Below are 26,182 nucleotides of genomic sequence, written 5' to 3' on the forward strand. Positions count from 1 at the left end.
ATGTAACACCACTATTCAAGAAAGGAGGGAGACAGAAAGCAGGAAACTACAGGCCAGTTAGCCTAACATCTGTCATTGGGAAAATGCTGGAATCCATTATTAAGGGGGTAATAGCAGGACATTTAGAAAATCTAATACAATCAAGCAGAGTCAACATGGTTTTAAGAAAGGGAAATCGTGTTTGACAAATTTGCTACAGTTCTTTGAGGATGTAACAAACAGGGTGGATAAAGGGGAACCAGTAGATGTGGTGTATTTGGATTTCCAGAAGGCATTCGATAAAGTGCCACATAAAAGGTTACTGCATAAGATAAGAGCGCACGGGGTGGGGGAGAATATATTGGCATGGATAGGGGATTGGCTAACTAACAGAAAACAGAGTCGGGATAAATGGGTCATTTTCCGGTTGGCAATCAGTAACTAGTGGTGTGCCATAGGGATCAGTGCTGGGGCCTCAGCTATTTACAATCTATATTAATGACTTGGATGAAGGGACCGAGTGTACTGTAGCCAAATTTGCTGACGATACAAAGATAGGTTAACAAGTTGTGAGGAGGACACAAAGGGCCCGATTTTGTGGCTTGTGTGGGAAATGGTCGGATTCCCCCGAATGTGGGGTTTCTGACGCACAAAAAAATGTCAGCCAGCTCCACACAATTTTCCCTCAAGTGGCCAATTAATTCCCAGCATGTGGGCAGCCTTGCTAATTGTCCATTTCTAGTCAGAAAGCCCCACAGTATGATGTCATCATTCGTGGTGCTTTCAAGGTCCATAGCAAGCACTGCATCCTCTGAAGGCTTCCAAACGAACCATACAGGATGGCAGAGGAGCCTGCAGCAGCTGTGGCCAGTGCCAGACTCCGAGCTGCCTCCAAATTCGATGAGGTTTCACTGCAGGCATTATTGGATGAGGTTAGGGCCCACAGGGAGGTCCTCTTCCCTAGGTCAGGGAGGAAGAGGCCTCCCACTGAGACCAAGGCTGCATGGATGCAGGTGTCAGCAGATGCCAACTCGCTGGGAGTCACCAGAAGAACCTTGGCATTACATCTCTAACTCCTTCCTCTACTCCCCCACAGGACCATCCAGAGCCCCCGTCCTCACTGTGGAGGAGGAAGAGGCTGTGCAGCCAGACTCAGAGGAAGCTCCAACCTCTGAGGGCGCAGCGTCAGCAGAAGTAAGCGCACCCAGCACCAGCGCAGACACTCACACCTCAGGGGGACCTTCGGGACAGAGTAGTGTTGTCACCTGGTGTTTCACAGCTCACAAGTGAGCCTCAGCAGATTCTGGAGACAGGGACAGCAGTGGAGAGTCCTCGTCGGAGGGCGCAGGACTCTGCCAGCTCAGCTCAGCTGCGCTGCATGTCGACCCTCTGCCTCTGGGTCCATCCGCAAGAGAAGAGGTGATGGATCTCCATGCACAGATGCAGGAGTCTCTGGCAGGTTTTGTCTCCAGAGTTGCTGCGAGTGTGGAGCAAATGGAGGAGTCCATAGCGACCATGAGCAGAGCCTTTGTGGAGTCATTGGCGCATGAACGCATCACCATGGAAAGGTTGGCAACCTCCATGGAGGAGATAACTCGCCAGGGTACGGAAAACATGGTGAGTGCTCATAAGAGAATGACATCTCTTGAGGAGCGTTGGACATCTATTGAACAGAGAAACCAGATCTTCATGGAAGTCCTTCTGAGTAGGACTGCCAGTGCAGAAACGGGTCCCCATGGCCCCCTAAAGCGCAGCAGGGTGCTCTCAAGCCACTTTCAAGCGCTGGCCCCTTCTGGCCTGTGCAGCTTCAGGTGAGTGAGCAGCAGCCTGGTGCTCATCATGCTGTTCCTGGTTCTGCTGCTGCCGCCTCTGCTGCTGGAGATCCTCTAATGGCAAGAAGGGAAGGAAAAAAAGGCGTCCCATGCTTCTCGTAGATGCCTCCGCTGAGGAAGCGCTGAGTGAGGGTGGCGAGAGGGGCTTCCCAGGAGATCACATTGGAGAAGTGTGTGAGGCTCCAACCTTCCACAGCTGTGCCTAAGCCTTGAAGAAGTAGCCCCAAACCTGCAACAACAAGGTCCTTCAACATACAAGTGCTGTCCCTTTAAATCGCAGCTTCTCCGAATGACCTGCAGCTGACAGCAAGCAAGCCGGCAAGCTTCACGCCAGGTCTCATCAGCGAGGTTCCCCGCAGGCGTGTTTGATGTAGGGAAAGCCCCAAAATCGCAACGGCCCCTGAAAAGCGACTTAAACAAGGTAATAATTGCTCATTAGTATTCAGACGGCCAGTCCCGCCAGCGGCGGGCGGGACTGAAGCGGGTCGAGGAGAAACGGCGGTCCGAAAGTCGGACGGGGCAGGGAATCAGGCAGGAGGGGGGTCGCGACCCGCTTTTTCGGCAATTTTCGGCCCCCGGCCGCCTGGAAAGCCGCCCGACGGCTGGCAGAAAATCGGGGCCAAAGAGTCTGCAAAGGGAGATAGATAGGTTCAGTGAGTGGACAAAAATTTGGCAGATGGAGTATAATGTGGGAAAATGTGAGGAAGGAAGAATGAAAAAGCAAATTATTATTTAAATGGAGTGAGACTACAAAATGCTGCGGTACAAAGGGATCTGGGGGTCCTAGTACATGAAACACAAAGTTAGCATGTAGATACAGCAAGTAATTAGGAAGGCTAATGGAATGTTGGCCTTTATTGCAAGGGGTATGGAGTATAAAAGTAGGGAAGTTTTGATGCAACTTTACAGGACGCTGGTGAGACTGCACCTGGAGTACTGTGTACAGTTTTGGTCTCCATATTTAAGGAAGGATATACTTGCATTGGAGGCAGTGCAGAGAAGGTTCACTAGGTTGATTCCTGGGATGAAGGGGTTGACGTAATGCGAAAGGTTGAGCCTATACGCATTGGAGATTAGAAGAATGAGAGGTGATCTTATTGAAACATATAAGATTCTGAGGGGGATTGACAGGGTGGATGCCGAGAGGATGTTTCCCTTAGTGGGGGTATCTAGAACTCGGGGGCATAGTTGCAGAATAAAGGGTTGCCAATTTAAGACAGAGATGAGGAGGAATTTCTTCTCTGAGGGTTGTGAATCTTTGGAATTCTCTACCCCAGAGAGCTGTGGAGGCGGAGTCACTGAATACATTCAAGGCGGAGATTGACAGACATTTGAACTACAAGGGAGTCAAGGGGTATGGGGAGAGAGCGGGAAAGTGGTGTTGAGGCCAAGTTGGATCAGCCATGATCTTATTGAATGGCGGAGCAGGCTCGAGGGGCCGATTGGCCTACTCCTGCTCCTGTTTCTTATGTTCTTTCTTATGTTCTTATCTTTTATTAGCTTCTTGATGAGCAAATTCTTTAGGTCTCTCCATTAGATGTGTCAGCTGTGGCTCAGTTGGTAGCACACTCGCCTTTGAGTCAGAAGGTTGTGGGTTCAAGTCCCACCCCAGGTACCTTCAGCACATAAAGCTAGGCTGACACTCCAGTGCAGTGTTGAGGGAGTGCTGCACTGTCGGAGGTGCCGTCTTTCAGACAAGACTTTAAACCGAGGCCCTGTCTGCTCTCTCAGGTGGACGTAAAAGATCCCATGACACTATTTCGAAGAGTAGAGGAGTTATTTCCGGTGTCCTGGCTAATATATCTCCCTCAACCAACATAACAAAAACAGATTATCTGGTCATTATCACATTGCTGTTTGTGGGACCTTGCTGTGCGCAAACTGGCTGCCGCGTTTCCCACATTACAACAGCAACTCCACTTCAAAAAGTTGTACGAAAGGCTGATATTTAGTAGATGAGAATCAATTATGTATAAATTCAAGTGTAGCCATTGACAAACTAATATTACCCATAATTACTCCTGGGTAACTAAATAGCTAAGACTTGTTCAGAATGCAGCTGCAAAGACAGTCAAAAGCAGTTTTGACTAAGTTTTGATAACAAACAGCCACAGGCTGCAAGTGAAGGTCAAATTGTTAAATAACATATTATAATGCTAAGTAGAACTTAGATTTCACTTAACAAAACTAATTGCAACAATATTTAAAGGATAATTAGCATAAAGGACATAAAATGAGAGATCATAGAAGTTAAGGTATTTATCTGGTGGATTAAAGTGAGATAGTCTGGATACCTCAAGACTAGTGAAATAGCACTGATATGGGCACTTTGTATAAAGGCCTTGTACCAGGGAGGCAGGAAATGAAAGAGATATGGTAAATTCCAAAGGGGTGAAAAACTATAAACAAGACAGCAGGATAAGAAAAATACTGGAAAGGCGGGATGCTACCTTAGTCTGAGTGACAATGGTATTTTGACCATTAGAACCAATTAAAAAAGGTTAAAGACCATATATGGACACTGCCCAAACCAACTTTTGATAAAAGGGTTAAAACCTCGATACTCAAAGAACAACTTTACAGAGACTTACTGCGAGGAACAGACATAAGACAACGTCATCTGTGTCCGAGAGGTTCCAGGGACCAAGGGCTGCGAGCTACTCGTTAAAACTATCGCCTTTTGTTAAGTATTGATTACGCTGTAAGCTTAATAAATCTTGATCTATTGCTCAAACATACTGGCTGCTGCCTATTGGTGTCTTGTCCAAGAACTGAGAGATCATTGGCTGTAAAGCGCTTTGAGACATCTGGTGGTCGTGAATGGCGCTATGTAAATGCAAGTCTTTCTTTAGCTAAATTACTGATATAAGCAGATTGTAGACATATGCAGGATTCCAGCTATTATACGATATTACAATAACATATATAAACAGGACCAAGTGTAGAAATCACTTTTGAGCCTAGAAATTTTAGAAGTTTAAATTATTGGAATCCATTTTTTGGTTGTCAGTATTTTTGGAAAGGGAGTGAAAGAGACAAAGCAATTCTGTATGCGTCAGGCTTGAAATCAGCACAGAATGTTCCAAACTGCAGGGGATAATGAACAGGACTCAACTCGACTATTACTGAAACCAGCAGCGATGATCAGCAACATGTTACTTACAGTACATTGTATTTTTCAACTTCAGGCAAACAAAAATCACCCACTGGAACAAAATGCCCTACTCAAATTTGCAACATGTGCATTGACCTGTTTTCACTGTAACACTGTACAGTGAGTTTTCTCTCCTATTGATGGCTTCTAAACAGCAAACCTGAAACTAGGAAATAACTGCTGCCACTCTTAGGAAGTCATTGGGAGAACATGCCAGATCCTGCTCACATCCACTTTCTATTTCATTTCAAAATGTTTTTCTCCTTTCAAGCATTTTTCTCACACATACAAATATTTCAAGCCATTCATTTTGCCCACTTATTCCCCAGAGACTTTGTTGTTCAACCGAAAAATTACTGAGACAATGATTTTAGGGATAGTTTACTAAGTGTCCTGGTCAAGCCCAGTCAGTGTAAATCTGAATTGTTTTCAATAGATACCTTTGAGAAAAAAATTATATATTCACTGATAAAATAACACTGCTATATTATCTATGGTCTGTCTCTCAGTAACAGCATGAACATGTTGTTTGAACTTTTCTGCCATCACCTTGTAAACCAATTGTAAAATTCTCAAAAAATAAAGTAGTAAAAAACACAAGTTCTGGCAAATTATAATGCAGACCGCAAATGCCCCCTTGTGTTCAAAACACAGAATACAGGTACATGTGACAAAACACCCTGGGACATACAGCTCACACCAGTGAACCTACACCTGACATTTATATTTTAGAAGTACCTCAACTTTGCTTTAAAATCTTTCTTACTCGCCTTTTCAAAACAATATGATTCTACCAAATTTAGCAAAAGTTAAATAAAAATTTGTTGATCTTTTGTGGTGTTGCACACACAAAGTCAAATGATACATTGTTTGATAAGGACAGGAAGATCACACGGTACAATGGAAAATGTGGCATTATAGATCAATACGGAAATTATATAAAAACACTAGCAAATCAAAAAAAAGCAACTGGTAAAGGGGCAGTGATAAATTAAGTGTCAAAAACTTTCAGCAGGAAAGTTAGGGTGTATCAGAGAATTTAGTACTGATGAGTGCAAGTTAATGGCATGAGGTACCGACAGGAAAGAGGGAGCTAGGGCTGTTATAATCGAGTGAATGTTGAATGAAAACAGTGAGGAAAGGTAAAACAAATTATATATAATCAGGGTGGGAGTCTTGGGAAGATTTATGCTGTATGAAGTTTACGTGGGTACGGTAGTGTTCGTGGTTATGCTACTGGACTGATGTTCCTTGAACGCAAATTCAAACCCCACCATGACCGTTTGAGAATTTGAACAGAGTTTTAAAAATCTGGAAACAAAAAGCTGGTACAATCCCCACCAGTTATAGCAGACATGGACGTTGTTCGTGCAAATGCAATCTGTCCATATATGCAATGGCCGGTATAACGTCATATAATGGGTTAGCATTAAAAAAATTTAATCATTTCAATTACAGTTTTAAAGACTGCTAGAGAAAGGACAGTTACAATTCACACTGCAGCATGTGAGAATGATAAGCTGAAACATCAATAAAAACAAAAACACTGAAAAAAGACAACAGGTCTGCCAGTACCTGAATGGGAATAGACGAGCTCATGTTTCGGATAACTGTACATCTGGACATTACTGACTTTATTACAAACAGCAATGATTTAACAAGTGATTTAATCTGTTTCATTTACGCTAACTCACACCAAGTCCCGTTCACCTACCATCCCTGTGCTTGTTGACCTACATTGGCTCCCGGTTAAGCAACGCCTCAATTTTAAAATTCTCATCCTTGTTTTCAAATCCCTCCATGGCCTCGCTCCTCCCTATCTCTATATCTAATCTCCTTCAGCTCTACAATCCTCGGAGAGATCAGTGCTCCTCCAATTCTGGCCTCTTGAGCATCCCTGATTTTAATCACTCCACCGTTGGCAGCCGTGCCTTCAGCTGCCTCGGCCCTAAGCTCTGGAATTCCCTCCCTAAATCACTCCGCCTCTCTACCTCTCCTTCCTCCTTTAAGACGCTCCTTAAAACCGACCTCTTTGACCAGGCTTTTGGTCATTTGCCCTAATATCTCCATATGTGGCTCGGTGTCAAATTTTATTTGATAACATTCCTGTGAAGCGCCCTTAGACATTTTACTATGTTAAAGGTGCTATATAAATACAAGTTGTTGTTGTTCATGGACTGTGGCACAAATTCACTGGAAAGATAAGTTCTCGCTTTGCATTGTTCAGTCTGCCCAAAATAAGCTGAGCACTTAAGACGCTATAACCGGCAACTTTGAAATCAGCGTTAATGCAAATGAATAATGGTTATTGGCTTTTGGCCAGCATAAGCGACTGGCCATTTTAAACGTGGACGTCTTGCGTGGAGGGGACTGTATCAGTAAAAGTGACCATGAATCTGTCCGATTGTCGTAAAGAAACAAATTTGCCTCCATTAAGCCTTTCTTTTTTCACCCCCTCTTTCTTTCAATTGATTCTTAAATATAAAAAAAGAATAAGCTAATAAGATTAATCACATATGCACCATCGCCCTTCTTTTACATAAAAATCGATAAAAGGGTTTTATTTTTCATTAAGTGTTCTGGTATAGCATCATACAGCACAGAACGAAGCCATTCAGCCCATCGTGCCTGTCCCGGCTCTTAGAAAGAGCTGTCCAATCCATCCCACTCCCCTGCTCTTTCTCTACAGCCCTGCCAATTTTTCCTTTTCAATTATATTGTAGGAATCAACAGATTCCTATCTAAATCACTGAGGTTGAGTCAGTTCAGTAAATTAACCGAATTTAATTAAACAAGTGAACAAAACAAAAACATGCAGGAGCAACAGCAAACAGGTCTATACAGTAGCTTGTTCCACGAGGTCTGAACTCAGAACCTCCCACCTCTGACGTCATGACATCATCACGTTTCCCGCCACTCGGGGCACCACATGACCAACGTGATGACGTCATCGCGTTGTTTCAGGGTTTTTACAGAAAGCTTGTTTACACTCAGCAAACGGACATAGGTGCTGTAACATTGCTTTAAAGACAGTTATTCATTTGTACAGGAGTTCATTGGTGGTTTTACCACAATATATCCAATTCTCCTTCGAAAGTTACGACTGAATCTGCTTCCCCCAGCCTTTCAGGCAGTGCGTTCCAGATCATCATAACTATGTCTTGGTGATTTTTGGCCAATATAATGCATGCTGCTCTATGTATTTATACTCTGTACATAAGTAGATGTTCAGCAGAATAGATGTTCAGCAGAATAATTGTTAAACAAATATTTAAAGTAACGGTTCAATATTACATGCTGACCAGAATTATATTTCAAGGTAGTTCCTAAAATTAAAAATCAAAATGCTTTACTCAACTTGCATTTATATAGCGCCTTTAATGTAGTAAAACATCCAAGGCATTTCACAGGTGTGTTATCAGACAAAACTTGACACTCATCAGGAGTGGCTGTCACCAGCTATTAAAAAATGACTTCAGCTTTCACAAACATGTACAGGTATCTACAACATTTGACCCAACTTCAACTAATATACTTTTCAAAGAAAGGTGCAGAGAGGAAGCAAAGCAATTCTGTATGTGTCAGGCTTGAAATCAGCACAGAATGTTCCAAACTGCAGAGGATAAAGAACAGGACTCAACTCGACTATTACTGAAACCAGCAGCGCTGATCAGCAACATGTTACTTACAGTACATTAATGGGCCAGAACTTCGGGTCCCCACGCGCTGGGTACTCACACGTAGGCCCAGCGAAAGTGTCGGTTTTGTGCATGCACTGTGCATGCGCGGGAAACCGGAACTTACGTTCCCTTAAAGGAAGGGGTTCACAGGTCGAACGCATGCGCCAGAGAGGCAGCGCGCACGCCTGGAACTTCCGTTTTTTTTGCAGGCTTCTCTGGGAGGGTAAGTCTTCAGGAGCTACGCTTTTAAAAAGCAGTCGCAAGGCCTGCTTTTAACAAGGTAAGTGGTGAATTAAGTAAAATTAAAACATTTTTTCCCCACAGGTTTATTATTTTTAAATACTTTAAAGAAAGCGAAGTTTATTTTTAGCCCCGTTAGAAACTGTAATTAATTTTTTCAAAAATTTAAATTATTGTTTAAAATAGTTATTTTATGTAATTTATAGTTATTTTAAAAATGTTATTTTTTTATTTTTTTATTTATTTGAAGTTTTAGTGATGTTTTGGGGCTGAATTGTATTCATAGATTTGACAGGTCTTCCTGTCAAATCTATGAATAGAGATTCCCTGCTACCATTGGCTCTCCATGGCCCATGTGACCCCAGGGGACGCTTCGAACTAACTGCGCCCCTGGGATACGCAAGCACTGCGCGCCGGCAGTTGGAGGAGGCCCAGGATCGGAATCCCACGCGGGTCCACAGCTCAACGGCCGGCGCGCTAGGTAAGTGCAGGTCGGAGGCTTGCACCCGCGGGAAGCCTCTGACACGAATTTCTGGGCCATTGTATTTTTCAACTTCAGACAAACAAAATCACCCACTGGAACAAAATGCCCTACTCAAATTTGCAACATGTGCATTGACTTGTTTTCACTAACACTGTACAGTGAGTTTTCTCTCCTATTGATGGCTTCTAAACAGCAAACCTGAAACTAGGAAATAACTGCTGCCACTCTTAGGAAGTCATTGGGGGAACATGCCAGATCCTGCTCACGTCCACTTTCTATTTCATTTCAAAATGTTTTTCTCCTTTCAAGCATTTTTCTCACACATGCAAATATTTCAAGCCATTTACTTTGCCCACTTAGTCCAGGGGCTTTGTTGTTCAACTAAAAAAATTACTGAGACAATGGCCCCGTATTTCCGATCGGAGGATTCCTGCAGCTGGATGCCTCCGATCGGAAAAAAACTACGCACTTACCTGCTGGCTCCGTAAGTCCCGATTCTTCTGATCCAGGGCCTCTGCTCCAGGCGCTTCGCAAGCGTCCCTGGGATCACATGGACCATGGGGAACCAATCAAAGAAGGGAATCCCCCTTCACACTTCTGACAGGTCTCTACGCATAGATCCGTCAAAAGTATGAATGGGGATCACTCAAAACACAGTTAAACATTAAATACATTTTTAAAAAACACCACGTATTTAAAATTAGTTAAAATTACATTAAATATTTTAAACAAAAATTTAATTTTTTGAAAAAAATAATTAAAGTTTTTTTACGGGGCTAAAAATAAACTTACCATTTTTTAAAGTATTTTTAAATTATAAATGAGTGAAAAAAATGTTTTTTTACTCTCTTATGCTGGTAAAAACAGGCCTTATACCAGCTTTTACCATGCGTAAGATTTTTAAAGGTTTTCAGCGGGCGGAAGTTGTGCAGAAAGCGGAACGCTCCCCCCCGCAGAGGCCCATCTCCCGGGCAGGCGGATGATCTGTCAAGAGGATTCCTGACAGATCGCAAGTGCCGGGTTTTAGCGCCTGCGCTTCGCGTGCCTGAAACTGGCATTTGCAAGGTCCTTACGGGTGCGTACACAGCGCATACCCACCCGTGGGAGTCGGAAAATCCGGCCAATGTAGACAATGGTTTTAGGGATAGTTTACTAAGTGACCTGGTCAAGCCCAGTCAGTGAAAATTTTAAATAACAACAGAAAACGCTGGAAAAACTCAGCAGGCCATGGAGAGAGAAACAGAGTTAACGTTTCAGGTTGATGACCTTTCATCAGAACTGGAAAAAAGCAGGAAATGGAAAGCAGGATTAGGGGCTGGGAAAAGGGGGAGGGGATGAAAGAACAAAAGGGAAGGTCAGTGATAGGATAGAAAGCAGGAGAGATTAAGAGGCATTGAGAGATATTAAGAGATATTCAAGGCAAGAGGAGATGGTAATGGGACAGGTTAAGGAACAAAGGATGGCTCTAGATGGGGTGTGAATTGCGCTGGCAGAATGAAGGACAGCTGCCATGTGGGAGGGAATAGAAAAAAAGGGCCGAACAAAAATTGTGGATAAAAAAATATATATATATATATATGATAGGAGCCGAGGTTATGATCTGAAATTGTTGAACTCTATGTTGAGTCCGGAAGGCTGTAAAGTGCCTAATCGAAAGATGGGGTGCTGTTCCTCGAGCTTACGCTGAGCTTCCGTGGAACAATGCAAGAGGCCGAGGACGGTGAGGTCTGAGTGGAAGTGGAGCGGAGAATTAAAATGACAGGTGACCGGGAGCTCGGGGTCCCCCTTACGGACTGAACGGGGGTGTTCCGCAAAGCGGTCACCCAATCTGCGTTTGGTCTCCCCAATGTAGAGGAGACCACATCGTGAGCAGCGAATACAGTGTACTAAATTGCAAGAAGTACAAGTTAATCGCTGTTTCACCAGGAAGGTGTGTTTGGGGCCCTGGACAGTGGGAAGGGGGGAGGTATAAGGGCAGGTGTTGCATCTCCTGCGCTTGCACGGGAAGGTGCCGGGCGAAGGGGAAGGGGTGCTGGGGGTGATAGAGGAGTGAACTAGGGTGTCTCAGAGGGAGCAGTCCCTACGGAATGCTGAAAGGGGAGGGGAAGATGCGTTTGGTGGTGGGATCGCGTTGGAGGTGGCGGAAATGGCGGAGGATGATCCGTTGAATGTGGAGGCTGGTGGGGTGAAAGGTGAGGACAAGGGGAACTCTATCGTGGTTCCGGGAGGGAGGGGCAGGGGTGAGGGCAGAAGTGCGGGAGATAGAACGGACACGGTCGAGGGTCATGTCAACCACAGTAGAGGGGAATCCTCGGTGAAAATTTGAATGGTTTTCAATAGATAGCTTTGAGAACAAAATTACATATTCACTGCTAAAATAACACTGCTATTTTGTCTATGGTCTGTCTCTCAGTAACAGCATGAACATGTTGTTTCAACTCTTCTGCCATCACCTTGTAAACTAATTGTAAAATTTTCAAAAAACAAGTTCTGGCAAATTACAATGCAGACCGCAAATGCCCCCTTGTGTTCAAAACACAGAATACAGGTACATGTGACAAAACATCCTGGTACATACAGCTCACACCAGTGAACCTACACCTGACATTTATATTTTAGAAGTATCTCAATTTTGTTTTTAAATCTTTCTAACTCGCCTTTTCAAAACGATGGCCCGTATTTTCTGATCGCAGGCCTCCCTCGTGCGGAGGCCTGCGATCTGGAAAAATCTACGCCCTTACCGGAGGGCTCCCAAGACGCAAACACTTCCGATCCTGGGCCTCTCCAAACGCGCAGGGCCCACGTATCCCAGAGGCGCAGGCGGTTCGCAGCGTCCCTGGGATCACGTGGGCCATGGGGAGCCAATCAAAGAAGGGAATCTCCCTTCATACACTTGACAGGAAGACCTGTCAATTATATGAATGGAGATCACCCCAAAAACATAAAACTTTAAATACATTTTTTTTTAAATCACATTTTTTAAATGACTTGAAATTACAATAAATTAAATATTTTAAACAAAAATTTAAATTTTTGAAAAAAAATAATGTAAGTTTTTTATGGGGCTAAAAATAAAGTTACCTTTTTAAAGTATTTTTAAAGGATAAATCAACGAATTTTTTTTTTTTACTTTTTTCAACTCTTATCCTCCTGCTTTTACCAGGCATAAGAATTGTAAGGGTTTTCTGCGGGCGGAGGGTCTCCAAAAAGCGTAACTATCCACCCGCAGAGGCCCTGCTCCAGGGCAGGCGTCCGATCTGTCAAGAGCATGCCTGAAACCGGCATTTCTGATGTCCCTACGGGTGGGTACACAGCATGTAGCCACCCGTAGGGATCGGAATATCTGGGCCAATATGTTTCTACCAAATTCAGCAAAAGTTAAATAAAAACTAGTTGATCTTTTGTGGTGTTGCACACACAAAGTCAAATGATACATTGTTTGATAAGGACAGTAAGATCACACGGTACAATGGAAAATGTGGCACTATAGATCAATATGGAAATTATATACAAACCCTAGCAAATCAAAAAAAAGCGAGTGGTAAAGATGCAGTGATAAATTAAGTGTCGAAAGGTTTCAGCAGGAAAGTTAGGGTGTATCAGAGAATTTATACTGGCGAGTGCAAGTTAATGGCATGAGGTACGGACAGGAAAGAGGGAGCCAGGGCTTTACATGCATAGGATTACATCGGATATATGGCTCAGAAACAGGCCATTCGGCCCAACCAGTCCATACCGGCGTTTATGCTCCACTCGAGCCTCTTCCATTCTTTCCTCATCTAAATCTATCAGCGTAACCCTCTATTCCCTTCTCCCTCACATGCTTGTGTTGCCTCACCTTAAATGAATCTATCCTTCTTCTTAGGCAATCCCTCAGAACCGAGGATGACTCGCTTCCACATTAAAAGTGAGTTCTCAGGTGACTGATTAGTCCAATGTGGGACCTACAGTCTCTGTCACAGGTGGGGCAGATGGTGGTTGAAGGGGTGGGTGGGTGGGGTGCTTGGGTTGACGTGCGCTCCTTGCGCTTGGCTTCCGCTTGCTCCCGGCGAAGAGACTCAAGGTGTTCGGCGCCTTCCCGGATGCTTCTCCTCCACTTTGTGCGGTCTTGGGCCAGGAATGCCCAGGTGTCAGTGGGGATATTACACTTTTTCAAGGAGGGACTATTCACTTCAATCACTCCCTGTGGTAGCGAGTTCCACATTCTCACCACTCTTTGGGTAAAGAAGTTTCTTCTGAATTCCCTATTGGATTTCTTGGTGATTATTTTATATTGATGGTTTCTAGTTATGCTCTTCTCCACAAGTGGAAACATTCTCTCTGTATCCACTCTATCAAAACATTTCATAATTTTAAGACCTCTATTAGGTCACCCCTCAGCCTTCTTTTTTCAAGAGAAAAGAGACCCAGCCTGTTCATCCTTTCCTGATATGTATACCCTCGCATTTCTGGTATCATCCTTGTAAATCTTCTCTGCACCCTCCCCAGTGCCTCTATATCCTTTTTATAATATGGTGACCAGAACTGTACGCAGTACTCGAAGTGTGGTCTAACCAAGGTTCGATGCAGGTTTAGAATAACTTCCCTACTTTTCAATTCTATCCCTCTAGAAATAAACCCTAGTGCTTGGTTTGCTTTTTTATGGCCTTGCTAACCTGTGTCGCAACTTTTAGTGATTTGTGTATTTGTACTCCAAGATATCTTTGTTCCTCTACCCCACCTAGACTCGCACCCACCAAGTAATAAGTGCCCTCCCTATTCTTCCTACCAAAATGTAATACCTCACATTTATGTGTTGAACTTCATTTGCCAATTATATGCCCATTCTGCTAGCTTATTAATGTCCTCCTGTAATTTGTTGCAGTCCTCTCAGTATTGGCTATCTCCCCCAATTTGGTGTCATCTGCAAATTTAGAAATTGTGTTTTTGAGTCCAAAGTCTAAATTGTTAATGTAAATTGTGAACAACCGTGGTCCCAGCACTGATCCTTGTGGCACACCACTACCCACCTTCTGCCACTGTGAATAGCTACCCTTTACTCCTACTCTCTGCTTTCTGTCCTGAAGCCAGCTAACATCCATTCTGCTACTTGTCCCCTGACTCCGCATTCTCTGACCTTGTTCATCAGTCTATTATGGGGTACCTTATCGAAGGCCTTTTGAAAATCTAGATAAATTACATCTACTGCATTACCATTGTCTACTCTCTCTGTTACCTCTTCAAAAAATTCTGCTGTTATAATCAAGTGAATGTTGAATGAAAACAGTGAGGAAAACTAAACAAATTATATATAATCAGGGTGGGAATCTTGGGAAGATTTGTGCTGTATGAAGTTTACGTAGTGGTTATGCTACAAATTCAAACCCCACCATGACCGTTTGAGAATTTGAACAGAGTTTTAAAAATCTGGAAACAAAAAGCTGGTAGAATCCCCACCAGTTATAGCGGACACAGACGTCGTTCGTGCAACATGCAATCTGTCCATATATGCGATGGCCGGTATAACGCCATATAATGGGTTAGCATTAAAAAATTTAAATCATTTCAATTACAATTTTAAAGACTGCCAGAGAAAGGACAGTTACAATTCACACTGCAGCATGTGAGAATGATAAGCTGAAACATCAATAAAAACAAAAACACTGAAAAAAGACAACAGGTCTGCCAGTACCTGAATGGGAATAGACGAGCTCATGTTTCGGATAACTGTACATCTGGACATTACTGACTTTATTACAAACAGCAATGATTTAACAAGTGATAAAATCTGTTGCATTTACGCTAACTCGCACAAAGTCCCGTTCACCTACCACCCCAGTGCTCACTGACCTACATTGGCTCCCGGTTAAGCAACGCCTCGATTTTAAAATTCTCATCCTCGTTTTCAAATCCCTCCATGGCCTCGCCCCTCCATATCTCTATATCTAATCTCCTCCAGCTTTACAATCCTCGGAGATATCAGTGCTCCTCCAATTCTGGCCTCTTGAGCATCCCTGATTTTAATCACTCCACCATTGGTGGCCGTGCCTTCTGTTGCCTCGGCCCTAAGCTCTGGAATTCCCTCCCTAAACCTCTCCGCCTCTCTACCTCTCCTTCCTCCTTTAAGACGCTCCTTAAAACCAACCTCTTTGACCAAGCTATATAAATACAAGTTGTTGTTGTTCATGGACTGTGGCACAAATTCACTGGAAAGATAATAAGAGTTCTCTCTTTGCATTGTTCAGTCTGCCCAAAATAAGCTGAGCACTTAAGACGCTATAACTAGCAACTTTGAAATCGGCGTTAATGCAAATGAATAATGGTTATTGGCTTTTGGCCAACATAAGCGACTGGCCATTTTAAACGTGGTGGGGACTGTATCAGTACAAGTGACCATGAATCTGTCCGATTGTCATAAAAACCAAACTGATTCACTAATGTCCTTTAGGGAAAGAGACCTGCTGTCCTTACCTGGTCTGATCTATACATGACTCGTCACACATCAACCTGGCTGACTCTTAACTTCCCTCTAAAGTCGCCTAGCAAGCCTCTCAGTTGTATCAAATCACTCCAAAGAATATTACAGCGGTTCAAGGCGGCGGCCCACCACCACCTTCTCGGGACAACTAGGGACGAGCAATAAATGCCAGACTTGCCAGTGACTCTCAGACTGAGAATGAAAAAAAAGTTTTTAAAATGTCAGGAGTAAGACTAAAACGGGAAGAGCAGAAATTAAGAAAACACGGAGGGGGATTGAATGGAAGAAAAAAATACTGGGAGTGGAAGTGAAAAAATACAAAGATTGGGAGTGGGAGTGGAAATTTTTTTTCCAAATTGGGAGTGGGATTGAAAGAAACAGAAATACTAGGATCTAGAATTAAAAGGAAGCTGTACAGATATGGTTAAAAACAGATGTACTCGAAATGGAATTAAACACACATACTGGAAGTGGCAGTAAATTAATAATACAAATGCAGAATCAGGACGAAAATGAAAACAGAAGTGAAACGGAAACAAATCTATAGTTAAAAACAAAAGCACTGCAATCACACTCAAAAAGTACATAAGCGCTGGAAGAAAAAGAAACACAACACCAGCAGTGTCATAATTTTATCCTCAAATAGCTAAATCTTGGCATCAGGCTGGCAATTAACCGATGTAACATCCCTCAAGAAGGGAGAGAATGGCAAAGCAGGTAACAATAGGCTAAGTAGTCCAATGACAGTTGTGGGCAAACTCTTAGGCCTAGAAATTTGTTTGCCCCTGAAAATGGACGCGATGATCGCGATGTGCGATCACCCCATGCCCATTCAAAGAATGTTGTGCTGCTTACTGATTAGCATGATTGCGTCATTCAGCCCAGCGCTGAACGCACTGCTGAGGGGCTTAACGCTCAGCAGGGGGCCCAAGTTTGTGCGAGGCTAGCACCAATGAAAGCTAGCCTGCACTTCTTAAAGGCAGTCTACATCTCTTAAAGGAGAGGTGCATTCTGCCTGCAGCAGCTCATTGAACTGGCTGGGGAAGAGATTGAGAGGAAGAAAAACAAATTATGTCACAACAAGGGAGAGAGTGTGCGCCAAAGTTCTTCGATGCAGCACTGGAGGCCTTGGTGCAGGAGGTCAACACAAGGAGAGAGGAGCTGTTTCCACAAGGGGCCAGGAGGCCCTCAGGCAAGTGTGTGAAGTCCTTTGGGAGCAGATAGGCGCTGTGGCGAATGCCAGCAGTTTATCCCCGAGGACCTGGGCGCAGTGCAGGGAGAGGTTTAATGACCTCACACAAGTGGTCAAGGTGAGTGAAGGCATCAACAAATGCCATATCCCACCATCTGCACCACTACTCAATGCACCACACCTCCATCACTCACCTCCCAACACTCTACCAAACACAACTCATACTTCACATTCATAGATGCACCTCACCCTCACACTTACCACTGATGCAACCCTCACACCCACATCTCACAGCTTGCACACACTGTCCGCTATTCAACCATGACAGGCTTATCACCCAAACACATTACACCACACACTGACACGCTTCCCTTTTTCTTGCAGGTAAAGGTGGCTCACAACCGGTGCCAGCAGAACCTAACCGGCGGGGGACAGGCACGCCTGCATAACCTGACCCCATGGAGGAGACGGTGCTGGCCATTATTGGGAGGAGCATCGCTGACCCCTTGGCCAGCAGCGGTATCCTTATACCTAATCTTCCTTCTCACATCCCACTTCCCCCGCAACCATCAATCTCTTCTGATTTACTAGCTGCACATAGTGTAATCATTCACCTCTTGCTTTCACCCACCCCCGCACCACAACCCTACTCTCATTTTAGAGACCCAAGAAATCCAACCTGCCTAGTTAGTGGTGCAAGAAGAAGAGGGAGAGGAGGGTGATGATGAAGAAGAAATAGCATCACTCAAAGGCACCAGCTCAGATACCGGCATTGCGCAGAGTTTAGAGTATAGCTTAGAGGCGGGATCTGCACATGCCGAGTCACCGGGCACGAGTGGACTGCAGCCAGGGCAGGGGGAAAAGGGTATTGCTGGTGCCAGCTCCCCAGAAGGCGAGGTCACACACGAGTTCTGCTGCAGAGGGCTCAGAGGAGGACTTTGATGGAGCCGTCTACAGAAGAACGCTGATGGGCATGCACAATTAAATGCTTGGTGCATTGGCAGGCCTGCCAGAAAGCCGGAGTGCAACGTCAAGGAGCATGGAGGAGTCCAGCACCAACCTTGCACAGGACTTTGCGCAGAGCTTGGAACCCATGATTTCCAGCATCGAAGTGATGGGCAACTCCATTAGCGCACTTATAGACCGAACCATCATGCAGCATATGATGGCCGATGTCTCAGCTTCCATTGTAGCACAAGCAGAAGCCATCCAACGTCTGAGTGTTGCAGTGGAAGCTCAGACTGTTCTCATACAAGCTCAGCTTGCTGCCATCATGGCTGTGTTTACCAGTGCGGAAAGGGGCTTGCAGGCTGTCCTCCAGCAGATTACTAGGATTGCTGAGGCGCCGCCCCGGGGGAGTGACAGTGGCTATGTGGAGGACGAACCTGCAGTCTTCTCTCAGGATGACAGCACTCGTCCTCCCACCACTGCCACTCCGCCAGCGCCCTTGCCGTTAGCCACCCAGCTCAGACTGCTGCCGCCCATGCCCAGCACTGCTCGAGGTCATCCTGCAAGGTCATCTGTAGTCTCCCCCACTGAAAGTCAGCTGCAGCCACTGGGGTAGCACTTTGTAGGAGCACTAGGACAGGCAAAAGCACACTGAAGACAGACACTAAAGAAATGCACAAGGGTGATTAGTTGACTTTGTTATGTAATATTAGATGGATTGATGTATAAAGTTGGATTGGAATGTTTCTTTTGTGGTGGCTTTTATTTCAGCATTGTGACCAAGAGGGCGCTGTGATGGTCAGTAACAGAGAGAAGGTAAAGTGTGGGATGATTGTTCAACGTGTAATTGGTGTTACGTTCACTGGTACCACAGTTGGATTTTTTTCTTTTTCTTTTCCTTCTTCTTCTTGTCCTTTTCTCCTCCAGTTCCTCCTCAGCTGGTCGCCGTACACCTGGTGACAAGGGCTGTGCCCTCAATGATGGCGAGGTTGTGGAGCTTGCAGCAGACCACGACGAAGATTGAGACATGCTCTGGTGAGTACTGCACGGCTCCTCCAGAGTGGTCCAGGTAACGGAAGCATTGTTTAGTATCCTGATGGTCTACTCTATCAGATTCCATGTGGCAGCACGGCTCTCGTTGTACGCATGCTGCCCACGTGTGGTTGGGTTGCAGAGCAGAGTCATGAGCCAGGTGGTCAGCGAAAAGCCCTTGTCGGTCCAGTAGCCACCCGCTAGTTTGTCTTGGTGGCTCAAAGACTGAGGGAACAGCGGACTGGCGCAGAATAAAAGAATCATGACTGCTGCCAGGATACTGGGCATTCACCATCATGATGTGCTGAGCATGGTCGCACACCAACTGCACATTCATCGAATGATAACCTTTGCAGTTGTGAGACATCTCAGCATTTAGATGCGGTGCCCGCAAAGCCACGAGCGTGCAGTCGATGGCGCCCTGCACCATGGGGAAGCCCGCTATCTTGGCAAAGCCACGTACACACATGCTCTTCCTGCTTCTCTCTGGTCAGAGAGGAGACAATGAACTCCCCTCTCCTGGCATAAAGCGTGTCTGTCACCTTTATGCAGCAGTGGACGGCGAACTGAAAGATGTTACAGATGTTGCCTGCTCCATCCTGGAAGGTTCCTGATACGAGGAAATTCTGGGCCAGGGTCAGGGCCACGGTCACCTTCGCAGCCACTGGCAGCGCTGTCCTTGCCCTGGTGTAAGGCTGCAGAGGTGGCAGAGTCTGTCTGCACCTCCATCATAAAGGGGTCCTTGCTGCTGCTGAACATATGTTCAGCTGTGTGCGGTTAAGACAGGGCATTAGCTCCGGCGTGGAGGAGGAAAATGGCATCGCTGGCGCCAAATCAGTGTTGCACGCTGATTGATGTCACAATCTGCCTATTCAGCATACTTCCGGCGCACACTGCCAACGCCCGCCCTACCTCCCTCACCAAGAGGGCGCCCGACACGGCACGCATCAGAAGTGTGCACATGAGGCGCTGACGCCATTTTCGTCACAAAATGACACCCATAGCACGGAGCAGAATTTCTAGCCCTTAGAATCTATAATCCAAAATAAAATGTTTGGGTACTTAGCAATGCATGGGTTAATCCAGAACTTTATAATGGCATTGAAGTATTGGGATCAACATCCAAAATCTGGTCATGTGTCAATACCCACTTAGAACAGTGAACACTGCCAGCTCTTGGACCTACTGCATGCCAGGACAGTCACCGTCCTGTCAAGCGACCCACTCCCAACATGCTGGATCGCCACTCAGTGAATCTTACCCAGGATTAAAATTGAGAATTGCTCCTCATAAGTCTTTGTTTCCCCCACATTTTTCTTTCTTGTAACTAAAACTATGTGCATGATTGTTAAAACATTTCTGTTTAAACAGAAGTCAGGTTCCACATCTCTCAAATCACTACTTTAACTGGTGTCCCCTTCTTTTAGCTGTTAATCCTCAACAAGCCAAGCCAACAATACAAAAAGGTCTGTCCTACCTCTGATACACATCCAGCAGTCAGTCTTCTTATTGTGTTTAGCAAGTTCTTCTTCTGTTACTTCAATATACCTTCCCCTCAGCCCGGTCATGTCCTTTCCGCTCTTTGTTAGACGGATCCAGTCCATCAGACTTCGACCTGGCTTTAGCTGTACCTTTAGGGAAATGAAAAGAACTATTGAATGAAGACATCTTAGATACAGCGCATTATAATTATGAGAATCTTCATGTGACACAAAGAGATTTAACAACTGGGACAAAAGGAAAATACTGCAGATGCTGGAAATCTGAAATAAAAACAGAAAATGCTGGAGATACTCAGCAGGTCAGGCAGCATCTGTGAAGAGAGAAACAGAGTTAACGTTTCAGGTTCTGACGAAAGGTCATCGACCTGAAACGTTCACTCTGATTCTCTCTTCACAGATGCTGCCTGACCTGCTGAGTATCTCCAGCATTTTCTGTTTTTATTTAATAATAACTGGAAGACAGCTTTTCCCCATGGGATTTAATTACTGCGATATTTACTGGGATATTATTTCCCTGTAAACAGCTGCAGTTTCTCAAAAAACTGCAATGATACTGCAAACAAGTTACAACTCATTTGGTGAAACATATACATAATTTTATATATGTAAACCTTGAGACTGCACTGTTCATACAGTTCGAGTCTGCTCTCATAATACTGATTTAATTCCAACCTTTTCATTTATTCCCTAGACACTTCAGGGAGGAGGAAAGTTACCTGGACACTGTGGTGTATGTAACCTGTTCCACCTTAAGAGAACTTAAGGTGGAACAGGCTTAAGAGATGTACTACTTTCTCTGGCTGCTGTATACATAATACCGGTATATAAGTACTGTGTAGTGATATTGTATTTAGTATAGTCCTGACCTCCAACTAGTAAAGACCTGTTGAGCTTTATTCTTGTAGTCTGTGTCAGTAATTAATCTTAATACAACTGGCACACACAGACTTAACAGTGGCGACAAGTCCGATTCTTACCCTGCGGCAGTTTATATCCACGGCGGCTTCGTCCACAGAACGGGCGTCGAAGAGAGGCATCCACCCTCATCACCCTGCTGGAAGACACGTCGCGCGGCAGGCATCGAGAACCCGGAGTGCAGAAGACATCCTGAACTCGAAGCCTCCATCAGCGGCAGTCAGCTATCTTCTTTCTACCTCGGTGGTGGGTAAGCCGTTCAGCGACGCGAGCAGAAAGTCGGCCGCGTTGGCTGTACAGACGGGGGGAGGAAGACGGAGGAATAAGGGCGGTGAGATCGATCGCGACCGGAGATAAGGGCCGGGCCGCATTCGGGCCGAAAGGCGCAGCGCGGGGACATCGATAGCGGCTGGTGATAAGGGCCGGGCCGCTTTCGGGCAAAAAAAGGCGCAGCGTCTGGGGCGACTGAAGGCGCGAGAGCCGCGGTGAAGGCGAACGCAGCCGGTGCTAATAACCGGGCTGCAAGAAGGGCTGCGAGGCGCAACATCGGGGAAGCGCGAATGCCCGAGGGAGCCGCGGTGAAGCGGAGACAGCGTCGGGGGAGTTACTAACCGCTGGGAAAGGGGAGCAGCAGCGGCACGCCAAACGCCATTGCAGCCAGTGGGTGAAGACTGCCAAGCGTGGGAAAACCGCCATTTTGTAGGCGGAGGACGAAGACAAGAGCGGGAAGCCGCCATCTTGGGATAAAATAAATTGCAACGATGCCTAAACATGGGAACATTGATACCTTTGATGGCGACATCGAAGATTGGGCCATGTATGTAGAACGCATACAAAATTATTGTAAAGCAAATAAAATCCCAGATGCAGAGAAAGCACTTACTTTATTGAACTTAATGGGTGCGAAGACATACGGGCAATTGAAACACCTTTTATCACCAGATGAACCGGCGGATAAGACGTTCGAGGAGATTGTTACTGTCCTGAAAAATCATCTAAACCCCACGCCGCTGATGCTAGCGGAACAATTTAAATTTTACAGCAGAAGGCAGCTGAAGGATGAAAGCAATGCTGAATATTTAATGGAATTGCGTAAGCTGGCAAAGTACTGTCAGTTTGGAACGGGAATGACAGAAGCGCTAAGAGATAAATTTGTGTGTGGATTATTAAAAGAAGATACACAAAAGCAACTGCTCGAGGAGAATGGGCTGACGCTTGAGAAAGCGGTCACTATGGCAGCAGCGCACGAGGCCGCAGCGAGAGGCACGGCAGTAATGCAGCTACGGTCACCGGAACTCAGTACAAATAAATTGGGTTTGAGTACTGTAAAATGTTATCGTTGTGGAAAGGCAACACACGATCAGAACCAGTGTTGGTTTAAAAACCAAGAATGCAGAACGTGTGGCAGGCTTGGCCACGTAGCTAAAGTATGCCGGTCAGGAAAGAAGACCAGCAACAAAAAGTCACCGCAAGGAAAATACATAAAGGTGCACAAGGTGACAAAGACCAGTTCGAACGAACAGAAGTCAGATTCAGACGCTAGCAGTAATGAACTGGGTAGCTCAAGAGTACACAACGTTGGTAAGGATGCAGATCTCCAGACAATTTGGGTCACTCTTCAGATAGCAGGAGTCCAAGTAAAGATGGAATTGGACACTGGATCGGCATTGACGGTCATGAATAAGAAAGATTACAAAAGGTTATTCCAACATATTCCCCTACGGGATACGGAGATTATATTGAAAACATACACAGGGCAAAGAGTGTACCCCATTGGAAAGATAGAGGTAAAAGTGGTCCACAAGGGTGAAGAAAGCCAAGTAATGGACTTATATGTGCTACCTGAAGGAGGTCCACCACTACTGGGACGGGAGTGGATTAGGAAAATGAGTATGGACTGGCACTCCTTAAAAGCACTAACGGTAGTTCCGGGGAAACAGATGTCAAACCTAAACGATTGTCCAAAATATTGGATGATGCTAAAGAGGTGTTCCAGCAAGGACTGGGAACACTGAAAGGAATTACGGCAAACATCACGATTGATGAACATGCACAACCAAAATTTTTCAAAGCCAGACCGGTACCCTATGCAATACGACCTACTGTAGAAGCGGAACTGGAAGCGCTAGAACGTTCAGGTGTACTGTCTAAGGTAGATTGGAGTGAGTGGGCTACGCCCATTGTTCCCGTTATGAAACGTCCTTCGAGCAACAAGCCAGGAGAACCAGGGAAGGTTCGCATCTGTGGAGATTTCAAGATCACCGTTAATCCGGTGCTTCACACGGTGCAGTATCCGCTTCCGCGGATTGAGGATATTTTTGCTTCGTTGTCTGGCGGGAAACACTTCACCAAGATAGACCTGGCGCAGGCGTACTTGCAGATGGAGGTTGAAGAAGAGTCACGCCAGTACCTCACGATCAACACACAGAGGTTTGTACCGGTATAATAGGCTGGTTTTTGGAGTGGCATCGGCTCCGGCAATTTGGCAGAGGGCCATGGAGCAGGTATTACAGGGAATTCCAGGCACACAATGTTACCTGGACGATATTCTGATTACAGGTGATGGTGATGAAGAACACCTCGCAAACTTGGAACTGGTGCTCAACAGACTGAAAGAGTATGGACTTAGAGTTAATCGGCAGAAATGTGAGTTCTTTCAGAAGCGGATCTCGTACTGTGGTCATGTCATTGACCGGGAGGGGCTTCATAAGTCTCCTGACAAGATAGAGGCAGTTGTAAAGGCTCCCACTCTGGCTAATGTCTCTCAGTTGAGGTCGTTTCTGGGATTGATTAACTATTACCATAAGTTTCTACCGAATCTATCCACGGTACTGCACCCGCTGAACGCTCTTTTACAGAAGGGGGTACCATGGGAATGGAGCGAAAACTGTAAGAAGGCATTTCACAAAAGCAAAGAATTGATCACCTCAGAGGAAGTGTTGGCTCACTTCAACCCGACACTGCCTATTCGGTTGGCTTGTGATGCTTCTCCATATGGTATTGGGGCAGTACTCTCACACAATTTGCCAAATGGCACGGAAAGGCCAGTCGCGTTTGCATCCAGATCATTGACCTCCGCTGAGCGCAACTATGCGCAGATCGATAGGGAGGCTCTCAGCCTTGTATGGGGAGTGAAGAAGTTTAATCATTACCTGCAGGGCCAAAAATTCACACTTCTGACAGACCACCAGCCGTTGGTATCCATTTTTAACCCTAAGAAGGGTGTTTCGGTGATGACAGCACAGCGACTCCAGAGATGGTCCCTTTTCCTAGGGGCACATCAATATCAAATAGAATTCAAAGGTACAAAGCAGCATGGCAATGCTGATGGGCTGTCGCGCCTGCCACTACCTGAAGCAGAAGAGACGACGAAAGTTGACCCTGTTGAGTTATTTCATTCGACCATCATCGAGTGTTTACCAGTCACCAATGCAAGTATTGAAAGAGAAACCAGGAACGACCCGACACTGTCCCGAGTTTACGAGGTGACAGTGAAGGGATGGCCAACACATGGTGATCCTCTGTTACCGGCATTCTCGGCAAGGCGAGACCAGCTGTCCGTCTGCCATGGTACTTTGATGTACGGGACAAGAGTGATTATTCCTCCCAAGTTACGGGAAAGAGTTCTAAAGGAACTGCATGAAGGTCATCTGGGGGGAGTTAAGATGAAAAGTCTTGCTAGGGCTTATGTATGGTGGCCGGGCATTGACCAACAGATAGAGGAGTTGACAAAAAGCTGCGCTGGGTGCCAAAAAGTGCAAAATGCACCTCCGATCGCACCGCTACACCCATGGTAACGCGTACATATTGACTTTGCTGGTCCATTCATGGACTCCATGTTCCTAATTGCGGTGGACGCACATTCCAAATGGCCAGAAGTGATCAAGATGAATACCACTACTTCAGAAAAGACAATTGCGGTGTTAAGAACAATATTCGCAAGGAACGGATTGCCAGAACAGATATGTTCGGACAACGGACCACAGTTCGTGTCGGAAGAATTCCAAAAATTCTTAAAGAAGAATGGGGTGAAACATTATACCTCTGCCCCATATCATCCGGCGACAAACGGGTTGGCCGAGAGATTTGTCCAAACATTCAAAAAGGCAATAAAGGCCATGAACGATGATCAGATTCCGTTACAACACAAGGTGGACAATTTCCTAATGGCATATCGAAACGCCGCTCATGCAGTGACTAACCAAAGTCCTGCCATGATCTTTTATAACAGGAGGTTGCGGTCCAGGTTGGACTTGTTAAAACCAAATGTGCGGAGGGAAGTGGAAAACAAACAGTTCCGGCATATTAATAACAAGTCCACTCGAAGTTTCGACGTAGGACAACCAGTGTTGGCAAGGGGCTATGGAAACGAAAAATGGCAGTCCGGAACAATTCGGGCCAGACAAGGACCTCTGATGTACACAGTAGATATTGGTAACAATGTGATAAGGCGTCATGCGGATCAACTGGTAGAATCGAGAGCAAGGGTCGAACCCATGGTTGCGACAGAGACAGCTGTGGAAGACGTTAATGAACCTGAAGCATCTACCTCGGCAGGGACTGTACCTGATGATGACGTCCAATACATAGGAAACCAACAAGAAGAGTCACCTCAGCAACAAGAATCAGAGACCACTGAAAGGCATTATCCAAACCGAATCAGAAGGCCTCCTGAGAGACTGAACCTTTGAACTGTTTATACCTGAAGTTATATATGTATATATGTTATGATGTTATGTTAAATGGGGATATGACTGTTAAGCTAAA

The 26,182-nt window shown here is 45.3% G+C and overlaps 1 protein-coding gene across 3 annotated transcripts in view; it reads right to left on the reverse strand.

The window, feature by feature from the left end:
* The window catches only part of cyb5r4 (cytochrome b5 reductase 4), a 221,197-nt gene that overhangs the window by 176,441 nt on the left and 18,574 nt on the right, over positions 1 to 26,182 (reverse strand). For all 3 annotated transcript variants that reach the window (XM_085997707.1, XM_085997706.1, XM_085997708.1), the window contains exon 2: positions 20,476 to 20,629. In XM_085997707.1, coding sequence (XP_085853833.1) covers positions 20,476 to 20,629 — 154 coding nt within the window. The remainder of the gene's footprint in view (positions 1 to 20,475; positions 20,630 to 26,182) is intronic.

Source organism: Somniosus microcephalus, chromosome 9, assembly GCF_052327205.1.
Source record: "Somniosus microcephalus isolate GS21.2 chromosome 9, FLI_Smic_1.0, whole genome shotgun sequence".
Classification (NCBI taxonomy): domain Eukaryota; kingdom Metazoa; phylum Chordata; class Chondrichthyes; order Squaliformes; family Somniosidae; genus Somniosus; species Somniosus microcephalus.